General features: G+C 40.0%; 2 protein-coding genes and 1 non-coding gene across 3 annotated transcripts in view; 1 reads left to right on the plus strand and 2 right to left on the minus strand.

The window, feature by feature from the left end:
* The window catches only part of LOC102988955 (UDP-glucuronosyltransferase 1A10), a 68,315-nt gene that overhangs the window by 41,552 nt on the left and 13,016 nt on the right, over nucleotides 1–13,747 (plus strand). The window lies entirely within an intron of this gene.
* Nucleotides 1,793–1,864, minus strand: TRNAK-UUU (transfer RNA lysine (anticodon UUU)). Its single transcript has one exon. It is a non-coding gene; the product is annotated as a tRNA-Lys (tRNA).
* Nucleotides 12,370–13,442, minus strand: LOC102988671 (dnaJ homolog subfamily B member 3). The gene has a single exon (XM_007103184.1). The coding sequence runs from the start codon at nucleotides 13,326–13,328 to the stop codon at nucleotides 12,603–12,605; it is 726 nt and encodes a 241-aa protein (XP_007103246.1). The 5' UTR covers nucleotides 13,329–13,442; the 3' UTR covers nucleotides 12,370–12,602.

The following is a 13,747-nucleotide window of genomic DNA, read 5'->3' on the forward strand; positions in this document are numbered from 1 at the left end:
GCTCTTCATCTTGAAAAACTGAAACTCTACGTCGCTTAAACAACATCTCCCCATTTGCCCAACTCCCCAGTCCCTGGAAATCACCATTTTACTCTCTGTCTCTATGAATCTGACTACTCTAGGTACCTCATATAAGTGGAATCATATAGTATGTGTCTTTTTGATACTGACTTATTTCACTTAGCATCATGTCCTCCAGGTTCATTCATGTTGTCGTATATGTCAGAAGTTCCTTCCTTTCTATGTCTGAATAATATTCCATTGTATAGACAGACCACATTTTGCGTTTCAACTGCCAATGGACACAATTTGCTTTCACCTTCTGGCTATTGTGAATAATGCTGCTAGAACATGGGCATACAATTATTTCTTTGAGATGCTACTTTCAATTCTTTTGGGTATATACCCAGAAGTGGAATTGCTGGATCATCTGGTATTTCCATTTTTAATTTTTTGAGGAGCTGCCATACTGTTTTCCACAGTGGCTGCACCATTTTACATTCCCACCAACAGTACACGAGGGTTTCAATTTCTCCACATCCTCTGCCAGGCATATAAATAAATAAATAAATAAAATTTAAAAAAAAAAAAGAAGTATTCTGGCTGGCACTAAAGTTGACCTTTGATATTTTTAAAAATGAATTATTAAATACTAAGAAAACAGAGGCCTTTATCAGAATTCATCGCAATTCTTTGTTATCTTGTAAAAATGTGCTTTGTTATCAGAAGTATTAGAACAATAACACGTTGCCAGTCTTTTCCACACATGAGGTCTTGGCAAAATTACTTATTATCCTCACTCTTACTGAATGAGTGCAGAACAACCTCACTCTAAACTGGCTGCTTTGGGTTCCAAAATTAGAAGTCAAACACCTGTTGTATCTGACCCTGGGCCTGTTTAAGGAAATCCTTTAGGTATTTTGAGAGCTGATCCAAGACAGACCCTCTGTATGTCAAATCCCCAAATATAGCTCACTGTTTATGCAATGTTAAAGGATCCTATGACTTTAAACTGGACCAATACTTAGGGAAATTCACTTGCTTTCAAATTCACTCGGTGACATTAACCTCTGAAACTTTTCAAGAAACCACATCTGATTGACAATGTTCGCTCTGAGGAAACCATTTCTGATTAGCAAAAGTGAAGAACAGACATTTTAATCAAATATAACCTGAAGGATTCAATGCTCCTTAGAACCTAATGGAATTAAAGTCATCTTATGCAAATGTGTCGACTTTTTTTCTTGTACACAGTTAAATACCTCAAGTCCGTTTGTTTGCTCTGACACACTTTGGAGATAATTGTATCCGGTGGATTTTTTTTGTTCTAAAAAATGGTAGATTTTCTGCAGTTTTTTTTCCAATAACAGGTTAGGTGTTATGGTTGCCAGCCTCAAAGGTGGCCCCCAGTGATTCCTGCCTCCTGGTATTCGCACTCCTGTATAATTGCCTCCACCTTATAGCAAGATTGGTCTGCTTGATCAATAGAATAGAGCAAAAGTGATGGTACATCATGGCTGAAATTAGGTAATAAGAGACCCTTTTGGCATTTTGGTGTTCTCTTACACTCCCTGTCTTGTGGGGGACTCTGGTGGAAGCTGGTTGCTATGGGTCCTGGACAAACTTACAGAGAAGTTCTCTTGGTGGGGAACTGGAGCCTCAGCCAACTGCCATGTGAGTCACCTTTGAAGTGAGCCCTCCAACCCAGTCAAGCTTTCAGACGACTGCAACCTCATGAGACACCCTGAGCTGGAACCATCCAGCCAAAGTCTGAGATTCTTTTTTTTTTTTTTTCCCTGACCGGGGATTGAACCCAGGCCCCGCCAGTGAAAGCATGGAGTCCTAACCACTGGACCACCAGGGAATTCCCCAGGTCTGAGATTCTTAATTCTAAGATTCTGAGATTCTTGACCTCAGAAACTATGTGAGATAATAAATGTTAGTTGTGTGAAGCTCCTAAATTTTGGAATAATTGGTTATACAGCAATTAGTAAGTAATACAGATATAACACTCCATTGTTTCTCTTTACTAGGTAGACATAGAACGTATGTCAATAATTCATTAAAATAACCACTAATTTAATATCCTTAGTGGTTTTACTATTTCTCTAAGTTGCCAGTAAGTGGAATTTTTTTTAAATTTTTAAAATCCTTTACAAAAATAGAAAAACCTAAAATGTCTGGGCTTCATTGTCCCATAGCATTTTGGTTTGTTTTCTATAAAAATTAAAGTAATTAAATCCTACAAGAAACCTATTTTATGAAGACCTATTTCTTTCAGATCCTGTGTGCTAGAGACTGCTAACTGTCCTCCACTTTGCATTTTATTTATATATTAGCTGGATGGCCATGCACACATTTCCCAGCCTACCTTGGAACTAAATGTGACCATGTGACTATTGTAGGCCAATGAGATGTTAGCAGAATTGATGCGTTTGGGACTTCCCTGGTGGTGCAATGATTAAGAATCTGCCTGCCAATGCAGGGGACACAGGTTTGATCCCTGGTCTGGGAAGATCCTATGTGCCGTGGAGCAACTAAGCCCATGCACCACAACTACTGAGCCTGTGCTCTAGAGCCCGTGAGCCACAACTACTGAGCCCTCGTGCTACAACTACTGAAGCCCACACACCTAGAGCCAGTGCTCTGCAACAAGAGAAGTCACCACAATGAGAAGCCCGTGCACTACAATGAAGAGTAGCCCCTGCTCGCCGCAACTAGAGAAAGCCCGTGTGCAGCAACAAAGACCCAATGCAGCCAAAAATAAATAAATAAAATATATAGTAAAAAAATATAAATAAATAAATAACATGTTTTTTTTAAAAAATAAAATAAAATGAAATAATAGCAGTGGGGAATACGACCATATTTTCATATTTCCAAATGAACACTTTAAATAATCCCCAGTTTTTATTACTTATGTGTCCAGATTCTACCAGTTGTGCTTGGCTTCTTTATCTTTCTTTTTTAGCCCTCACTGGGATCATAATTTTTCTTTCCGTCAAGGGAAATTCGTTTGTGATGGTTTCTGGGCTATCAGATTTGGCATGTACAGTTGCAAACATAGTTGGAGGAGCACTCACAGCTAACATACACTAACATTTACAGCAAGAAGAAGTTTTTTACATGGTGTTTCCTCTATGTGTATCATCCCACAAATTGCCTTCAATCATAGACTGAAGTACCATACTGTTTTGATCACTGTAGCTTTGTAGTATAGTTTGAAACCAGGGAGCATGACGCCTCCAGTTCTGCTCTTTTTAAAAATTGAAGTGTAGTTAATTTACAATGTTGTGTTAATTTCTGTTGTACAGCAAAGTTATTCAGATATATATACTTTTTCAGATTCTTTTCCATTATAGATTATTACAAGGTATTGAATACAGTTCCCTGTGTTATACAGTAAGAACTTGCTATGTCTCTATTTGATATATAGTGATGTGTATCTGTTAATCCCAAGCTCCTAATTTAACCCTCCCCTCTCCTTCCCCTTTGGTAACCATAAGTTTCTTTTCTGTGTCTGTGAGTCTGTTTCTGTTTTGTAAATAGGTTCATTTGTATCACTTTTTTAGATTCCACATATAAGTGATATCACATGATTATTGTCTTTCTCTGTCTGACTTAACTTCACTTAGTATGATAATCTCTAGGTCCATCCTTGTTGCTGCTCCAGTTCTGTTCTTCTCTCTCAAAAATTTTTGTTTGTTTGTTTATTCAGGGTCTTTTCTGTTTCCATACAAATTTTTGAATTATTTGTTCTCATTCTGTGAAAAATGCTGTTGGTGTTTTAATAGGTATTGTGTTGAATCTGTAGTTTGCCTTGGGTTGTATGGTCATTTTAACAATATTAATTCTTCCAGTCCATGAGCACAGTGTATCTTTCCATCTGTGTCATTTTCAATTTCTTTCATCAGTGTCTTACAGTTTTCCTGTATAGATGTTTTACCTCCTCAGTTAGATTTATTCCTATGTATTTCATTCTTTTTGATGTGATTGAAAATAAAATTGTATCATTAATTTCTTTTTTTTGGATAGTTCATTGTCAGTGTATAGAAATGCAACAGATTTCTGTATAATAGTTTTGTGTCCCACAACTTTACCCAGTTCACTGATGAGTTCTAGTAGTTTTTGATTGTGCCTTTAGGATTTTCTGTGTATAGTGAGTGTCATGTCATCTGTAAAGAGTGACAGTTTTACTTATTCCTTTCCAATTTGGATTCCTTTTATTTCTTTTTGTTGTCTGATTGCCGTGGCCAGGACTTATAATATTATGTTTATTAAAAGTGGCAAGAGTCTTGTTCCTGGTCTTAGAGGAAATGCTTTCAGCTTTTCACCACTGAGTATGGTGTTAGTTGTGGGCTTGTCATACATGGCCTTTATTAGTCTGAGGTATTTTACCACTATACCCACTTTGTGGAGATTTTTTTTTTTAATAAATGGATGTTGAATTTTGTCAAAAGATTTTCCCACATATATTGAGATGATCATATGACTTTTAATCTTCAGTTTGTTAATGTGGTGTATCACATTGACTGATTTGCAGCTATTGCACAATCCATGCATCCCTGGGATAAATCCCACTTGATTGTGGTGTATGATCTTTTTAATGTACCACTGAGTTCGGTTTGCTAATATTTTGTTCAGATTTTTGCATCTATGTTCATCAGTGACATTGGTCTGTAATGTGTGTGTGTGTGTGTGTGTGTGTGTGTGATATCTTTTTCTAGTTTTGGTATCAGGGTGATGCTGGCCTCATAGCATGAGTTAAGAAGCATTCGTTCCTCTCCTATTTTTTGGAATAGTTTGAAAAGGATAGATGTTAACTCTTCTCTAAATGTTTGGTAGAATTCACCTGTGAAGCCATTTGGTCCTGGACTTCAATTTCTTGGGAGTATTTTATTACTGATTCAATTTCATTATTGGTAATTGGTCTGTTCACATTTTCTATTTCTTCCTGGTTCAGTCTTGGGAGATTGTACATTTCTAGGAATCTGTCCATGTCTTCCAGGTTGTCCATTTTATTGGCATATAATTGTTCACAATAATCCAATAATCTCTTATGATCCTTTATATATTCTGTGGTGTTTGTTGTGACTTCCTCTTTCTCATTTCTGATTTTATTTATTTGGGCCCTCTCTCTTTTTTCTTGATGACTCTGGCTGAAGGTTTATCAATTTTTATCTTTTCAAAGAATCAGTTCTTAGTTTCATTGATCCTTTAAATTTCTGCCCTGATCTTTATTTTTTTATACTAACTTTGGAGTTTGTTTATTCTTTTTAGTTACTTTAGGTGTAAGGTTAGGTTGTTTATTTGAGATTTTTCTTATTTCCTGAGGTACAGTTGTATTGCTCTAAACTGCCCTCTTAGAACTACTTTTGCTGTTTCCCATAGATTTTGGATTGTTGTGTTTTTGTTTTCATTTGTCTCCAGGTATTTTTTTATTTCCTCTTTGATTTCTTCAATGACCCATTGGTTGTTTAGTAGCACATTGTTTAGCCTTCATGTGTTTGTGTTTTTTGCAATTTTTTCCTTGTAGTTGATTTCTGGTTTCATAGCATCATGGTTGGAAAAGGTGCTTGATATGATTTCAGTCTTCTTAAGTTTACTGAGACTTGTTTTGTGGCCTAATGTGTGATCTACCCTGTAGAATGTTCCATGTGCACTTGAAAAGAATGTGTATTCTGTTGCTTCTGGATGGAATGTTCTATCTATATTAAGTCTACCTGGCCTAATGTGTTGTTTAAGGCCAGTGTTTCCTTATTGATTTTGTCTGAATGATGCATCCATTGATGTATGTGGGGTTTTAAAGTACTCTAATATTGTTGTTTATTGTCAACTTCTCTTTTTATGTCTGTTAACATTTGCTTTTTGTATTTAGGTTCTCCTATGTTGGGGCCATATATATCTATGTATATACCTAATGCTGGCCCACTGGTAGGTGGAGCCAGATCCTGGAGTCTCTGGCTGCAGGGCCTGAGGGTCCTGGAGCTGGTATCAGCCTGCTGGAGGGTGGGGTGAGGCCCAGGGGGTCCCTGGGTTAGTGCTGATGCACTGGTAGGCGAGTCCATGTCCTGGGCCCTCTGGTGGACAGGGCCAGATCCTGGGCCTTCTGGCAGATGGGGCCATGTCCCAGGCGGCTGTGAGCTCTGGGGATCCTAAGGAAGCTGGCCTACTAGTGGATGGGCCTGTGTCTCCACTCAACTAGCTACTTGGCCTGAGGTATCCTAGTACTGGTGTTGACAGGCTGGTGGGTGGGGCTGCGTCCCAATGCTAATAAGCTAGAGGGAAGATTCCAAAATGTCACTTGCCAGCACAGTGTTACTGTGGTAGAACGGAGCTCCCCAATAGAGCTGCTGCCAGTGTGTGTATGTCCCCAGGATGATCTCCTGTTGCCTCCTGCCTCTCTGGGAGGTTCTCCAAGATCAGCAGGCAGGTCTGAACCAGGCTCCTTTCGGATTACTGCTTCTGCCCTGGGTCCTAGTGTGTGTGAGATTTTGTGTGCACCCTTTGAGAGCGGAGTCTCTATATCCTACAGCCCCCTGGCTCTCTGGAAAGTAAGCCCTACTGGCCTTCAAAGCCCAATGTTCTGGAAGCTCTCCTTCCTGGTTCAGGACCCCCAGGGCTGGGAAGCCCAATGTAGGCTCATATCCTTCAGTCCTTAGGGAGAACCTCTGCAATTGTAATTATCCCCCATTTGTGGGTCGTCCACCCAAGGGTATGGGTCTGGACTCTACCTTGTCTCCACCTCTCCTACACATCTTCTTGTGGTTCCTTCTTTGTATGTTTAGTTGTAGAAGATCTTTTCTGCTAGTCTTCAGGTCTTTCTCTTCAATATTTGCTCTGTAAATTGTAATACTGCTGTGCCTGCGGCAGGAAGTGAGCTCAAGTTCTTCCCAATCTGACATCTTGCCCACTTGCCTCAATATAAAGTTATTAATGAGATAGTTCACATGTTTAAATTTCATACTAAGTCTTCAAAATCTGGTATGTATTTCACACTTACAGCACATATCAATTTGGGCTATGCACATTTCAAGTGCTCAATAGTCATGTGTAGCTAGTGGCTACTATATCAGACAGCATATGATCAACGTTTGTAAATGTTCCATAGATAAAACTACAAATGTATATTTTTAATTTTTTATTAAAAAAAAAACCTCGCTGTGCCCAAATCTGAAAATGATGTCTGAAATTATTTTCCCATTTAACTGAATTTTGGTCAATTTACATATGGAATTTTAATAGTTTTTACTTTAAACACATAGCTGCTAGATTGGTGCACGTAGGTTTATGACTGCTGTATTTTCTTCATAAAGTTTGCTTCTTAAAAATGTTTAATTGTGCTCAAACACCCCTAATATAAGATTTACCATCTTAACCATTTTTTAGGGTATAGTTTAGTAGTGTTAATTATACTCACATTGTTGTGCAACAAAACTCCAGAGCTCTTCATCTTGAAAAACTGAAACTCTACGTCGCTTAAACAACATCTCCCCATTTGCCCAACTCCCCAGTCCCTGGAAATCACCATTTTACTCTCTGTCTCTATGAATCTGACTACTCTAGGTACCTCATATAAGTGGAATCATATAGTATGTGTCTTTTTGATACTGACTTATTTCACTTAGCATCATGTCCTCCAGGTTCATTCATGTTGTCGTATATGTCAGAAGTTCCTTCCTTTCTATGTCTGAATAATATTCCATTGTATAGACAGACCACATTTTGCGTTTCAACTGCCAATGGACACAATTTGCTTTCACCTTCTGGCTATTGTGAATAATGCTGCTAGAACATGGGCATACAATTATTTCTTTGAGATGCTACTTTCAATTCTTTTGGGTATATACCCAGAAGTGGAATTGCTGGATCATCTGGTATTTCCATTTTTAATTTTTTGAGGAGCTGCCATACTGTTTTCCACAGTGGCTGCACCATTTTACATTCCCACCAACAGTACACGAGGGTTTCAATTTCTCCACATCCTCTGCCAGGCATGTTTTCTGTATTTTTTGCTTTGTTTTGTTTGTTTTTTGTATTTTTTTAAATGATAGCCATCCGAATGGGTGTGAGGTGACATCTCATTGTAGTTTTGATTTGCACTTCCCTAATGATTAATGATGTTGAGCGTCTTCATGTGCTTATTGGTCATTTGCACATATTTCGAGAAATGTCTAAGTCCTTTGCCCATTTTTGAATCAGGTCTTTTTGTTGTTTTTGAGTTTTAGGAGTTCTCTATATATTCTGGATATTCATCCCTTATCAAATATATGATTTGCAAATATTTTCTCCCATTCTATGGTCTGCCTTTGTACTCTGTGATAATATCTTTTGATGTACACATTTAAAATTGTTTCATGAAGTCCAATTTGTTAATTTTTTAGGGACTTCCCTGGCAGTCCAGTGGGACTCTGCGTTTCCACTGCAGAGTGCATGGGGTTGATCCCTGGTCGGGGATCTAAGTTCCCTCATGCTGTGTGGCATACCCCCCGGCAAAAAGAAAACCAAAACTATCAGCAATTTGTTATTTTTCATTAACTATGCCTTTGGTGTAATTTTCAAGAAATCTTCTCCAAATTCAATGTTGTGAAGTTTTGTCCTATGTCTTCTTCTAAGAGTTTTATAGTTTTAGATCCTTGATCCATTTTGAGTTAATTTTTAATATGACATCAGTAAGAGTCCAAATTCATTTTTTACATTTGGATATTTAGTTTTCCCAGCACCATTTCTTGAAATGACTGTCCCTATCGAATATTCTTTGAACCCTTGAAAAAAGTAACTTGACCATGTATGTGAAGTCTATCTCTCTTAACTTGAAAACTTTATTTAAAAGATTACTTAAAAATTTAAAAAATATTAAAAAATCTCCACCCAATCTATATCTTTTGATGTAAGAATTCTGTTCATTCACACAATATAATTACTTTATTCCTTCCATTTAGTATACGCTCATTCTTTTTGTGTTTCCTTTTTCCTTTTTTTTATAAACAATTTTATTTGTTGTTAATTTGGGAATTCTCTGGTACTTTTCCATTTCCATGTACATGCAGTACAGCATCTCCAAATCTCTGACATTCTTGCCTCCCTCTCACTTATAAGGGCCTGTGGGGTTAGGTTGAAACTACCCAGATAATCCACGGTAATCTCCTTATGGCAAGACCCTTAACTTAATCATAGCTACAAAGTCCCTTTGCCATGTAAGGCAACATATTCACAGCTTCCAGAGATTAGAATGTGAACTTCTCTGTAGGGCCATTTTTCTGCCTACCACACACCATCAGCCTAAAGTTAAACCCAGATCTTACTGAAAACTTGAAAGTTTTCCTCTAAGTTATTGAAATTTTGTTCTGGTCTCTTCTTGGGGATCATCTGTCACCCACAGATTTCTACTTTCCAGGCTCTGTTGCTCTCATGTTGCTCTTCAATCCTATCTACTCTATTTTTCTGACGCATTCTGGGACGTGATCTCTGGAAGAGCATACTTCTACACTGATTTTACTTTTTGCATTATCAATTATGATCTTTACTGCTTTCAATATGCATTAAAAAAATTCACTCTTTTGCTTCCTTCAAGTTAGTTACTGCCCCTCCCATAATATGAATATACTCATTTTCAACAAATGGTTTTGTTTTCATAAAGTTCCAAGGTAAAGAGTTCCTCTTTATTTTGCCAAATATAGAAACCTCAAATGAAGCATTCTCCCTGATTTTACATTAAGTATTCTCATCCACTAAGTGGAAAACAAAAACAAAGAAACAAATAAGGAGCTTTCCTTAGAGAGCTCCACCTTAACAAAGCTTATTTCTGATTGGGTATTCTACAAGTTGCATATTAATAGGAGGAAAGAGTTCTGTAAGTTACTAATGAGTCCAAAATTCAACTGCATGGGTTAAAGATGGAGAACAGAGTATTTCATTAGTGAGGTTGTTGACTCTTTCCCAGAGTGTAGTCACATTAGATTGCTGCGTATGCTCATTGGTGGTCGTTGAAATTATACAGAAAGTGTTCAAAGGAGAGTAGGAGAAGAGGAAATGAATCTGTGTTTACTGAGAAAGTGGAATTAGAAATTCCTGGACAAGTAAGCATCTGGGTGAATGATTGCCCAAGATGAAGAGGGACTCCCTCCCTGTTTGGAGACAGAAGAGTGGAATCACAGGGGAAAGAAGACTGATCCTTAACGGTTATTTGAAGAGAGTATTCTTTCTTTCAAATGGTTTCTGTTGTGTGAGATAAGCTAAACTAGAACTAGTTAAGTGTGGCGCTCAGCAGGGAAGTGTCTATCTGGATTCTGCTAAGATGACTACAGGTCCCCAGGTCTCTTGGAACTCACTTTTCCCTCCTGTTGTGTTCTGTGGGCTGGTGCTAGTGATTCCATGGAGGGACTCCAATGCAGGGGACTTGAGATGGTCACTTTTGCACCAGAGGAAATGCTTTTCTTCCACTCTGAAACCCATTCAAACCTTTCCATAAAAGAGGAATACTTATACACAGGCCTACAGCAGTGTGGTTTTTTGAGTCAAGACATTTAAAAAAGATTTTCAGTTTTGAAAAAAAATTTTTTTTTTTGGCCATGCCTCACAGCTTGCAGGGATCTTAATTCCCTGACCAGGGACTGAACCAGGGCCATGGCAGTGAAAGTGCCTAACCACTAGACCGCCAGGGAATTCCCTGAAAATTCCTTAAGTGTTTTCTATTTCTGTAAAAGGGAAATTTTCCACTTAGCAGTACTAATCCAGGATATATCAAAACTGAACGCTGTCTTTGCCCTAAACTATTCTAACTACCCAGAGCGGTTGAAGATCTAAGACCTCTGTGTCATCTTGGTGTGCCAGACTCTTACTGGATTCAACTGAAGACTTACCTGACCACTGAACAATGGGGACTTATTTTACCAATTTGTATACCAATGCACTTAGTTTGCTCTATCCAGAACGGTAATTTTCTACCCTTAATTAGCATAAGCACCATGAAACTGTGCACCTTCCTTCCTATCACTTCAAAACTCCTAACATCCCTTCTCTCCCTGCTCCCCATCCCTTCCAGCTCCCTCAACAACCACGAATGTCTTCAACAGTGTGTTCCCTTGCCTGGCAAGCAAATGAACTCATTTTTGAAAAGCCCAAGTAGTCTGTTTTATTCTGATCCTGCTTGTACAGAGTATATAAGCAGCACTGCCGAGGTACTTCAGTGACTGTTTACTTGATATGGTTTTAACAGACTCCGCGTGTCCCTGTAGGAGAGTGGTGGCTGAATCCTGTGTCCCTGCTGTGTATTTTTTGCATGTCATTCCATGGGGATTGTACTTTAAAGGACCAAAGGGTATCCAAACTCAATCTCATATATTCTAAGTTTGTTAACAATGTGCTCAGGTCACATGACTTTTCGGTAAAGAACTAAGAACATGCTGCATTTTTAGCCTGTCCAGTTCAGTTGTTTTTTTGCTCTCATGCCTTACGCAAACCTTCCCTTGGGAGATGACCAAGGAGGATGGAACATTTTGCAGTGGACTATCTTAAGGCAACCATGCCCCCTTTGGGGGCATAAATTGTGCCCACAGAAAGCTATCCTCTCAGATGTGTGTGTGTTTCATCACTCAATCAATATTCCAAACTTTCCACTATTCCAATCTTTCCAATCTTTCTGGCTTTTGTCAATCTAACTTGAAATGCGATACATCATACACACGGCAATGGGATAGTTTTGTGTAGCCTTATGGAAATGCTTCTTTACATTTCCAGCATTCATAGCTGTAGAACCAGTTTGGGTACAGCTAGCAATTGAATAAAGTTTTTGAGTCATCACCACCACTGTTTGTTTTTTTTTTAAATTACTGTTTAAGTCAAGTTATCTGAATAGTGTCCTAAGGATCCTATTAACTAATGGTAACCATGAGTAATTTAAGTATTTTGCCCAAGCCTTTGGAGGGGACACGCTCCCTGCTAACACTGACTTCAATCCAATGAAACCAATTTCAGACTTCCGACCTCCAGATCTCTAACAGAATAAACAGACGCTGTTTCAAGCCACCAAGTTTGTGGTAATTTGTTACAGCAGCCATAGGAAACTAATACATCGCCTATGCCAGGTTTACCTGTTTTTAAAAAGCCTAGGTTTACCACTATTTTTAAACAGTCAAGTCTTACCATGTCACCAGCATTATGTAGAACTAAAAACCATCTGTAAGCCAGGAGTATTATTCATATATTCATCTCTCTTACTACTTTGTGCTAAACAACTGAAGTAAATGTATTTATCTTCACAATGTTAACTTCAGAGCGAGCTACTTGGCTCACACTTCAAACAAAATGGAAGGGTTCAAAGTGCGGTGGTGAACATTTTGTCTTAGTACCATGAAATAATCACTGTCAGCCTTGGGATGTTTAATAAATAGCAAAGTGCATACAGATATCTACCAGTTTTAAAGAAAAACAGAGGTCCCATTCTGTGGTCCCAACAACAACAAATAGGCATCGCCTTGAACTGTTTCTAAATTCTTGAATACAGTTGTTTTGAAAGTAGAGTTCGCTTGCAATCTTCAAAAAAAAAAAAAGAATGACCTGCTCTTCCTCAAAATGTGCTCTGAATTAAACGTGGACAGGAATCACTTGGTGTCAAGGCGTAGCAACTGCTCTTTGCCATTTATTATCATGGACTTTAACTCTCCGTCTTCTTCCACCTCTATCCTTTCTTGGCCATTCTCAATGATTCTCTTGGTGGTGATCTTCTTGCCATTAATGATTTCGGTGGAAGTTGACATGGATTTGAAGTTGCCCGTCCCACCACTACAACACATGGAGAAGGAAGAAAGGTCCCCATTCCCCAGGGAACCAAAGGAGGTAAATCCTGTATCAAAGGAAGAAAAACCGCCTCCAAACGCTGGAAATTCACTGAAGGTGGAGAAAATTGGTGCGGACCCTCTGATTCTGCTTCCCCGGGAGCTCCTCCGACCGCCCAAAATGTTCTCAAGCGGGTCTCCGAAGAAGTCAGACGAAAACGGGTCCCGGCCGCCAAAGAACTCCCTGAAGATGTCGGCCGGGTCGTGGAAGGTGAAGACGCACTGGAAGTGGTCGTTGAAGGGCCTGCCGCCTCGGCCGCCACCGCCGCCCTCCACTCCCGCCTCGCCATATCGGTCGTAGACGTCCCTCTTCTTGGCGTCTGACAACACCTCGTAGGCCTGGGCCACTTGTTTGAATCTCCTCTCCGCCTCCTCCTTGTTCTCAGGGTTTTTGTCCGGGTGCCACTTGAGCGCCAGCTTGCGGTACGCCTTCCTGATGGCCTCGATCGAGGCCTGGCGGGGCACGCCCAGCACCTCGTAGTAGTCCACCATGCTGGACGGCCAGGCACGGCCCGCAGGCCAACGACAGGGCGAGCGGCGCAGCCGTCAGCCCCGGGGCACGGGCCACAGTGCTCACCAGGCCAGGCTGCCCAGAGGGGGCGCCCCTTGTGACGCGACCCGCGTCTCACTGGCCGAGGCCGCATCCCAGAATGCTCTCCCCACCAGGCGCTCTGTGACGTGTTTCACGCAGGCGCAGAGGCCCTGACCACTCCTTCGCTCCGCCTACCCGGCCCTCAGCTGACCTGTGGTCTCCAAATAAAGGCAGTGGCTCTGGATGCCTTAGGAAATACTTTTTTTTTTTTTTTTTTTTTTGCGGTATGCGGGCTTTTGATTTTTGTGGCCTCTCCCGTTGCGGAGCACAGGCTCCGGACGCGCAGGCTCAGCGGCCATGGCTCACGGGCCCAGCCGCT

This window comes from Physeter macrocephalus, chromosome 2 (genome assembly GCF_002837175.3).
Source record: "Physeter macrocephalus isolate SW-GA chromosome 2, ASM283717v5, whole genome shotgun sequence".
NCBI classification, from domain to species: Eukaryota; Metazoa; Chordata; class Mammalia; order Artiodactyla; family Physeteridae; genus Physeter; species Physeter macrocephalus.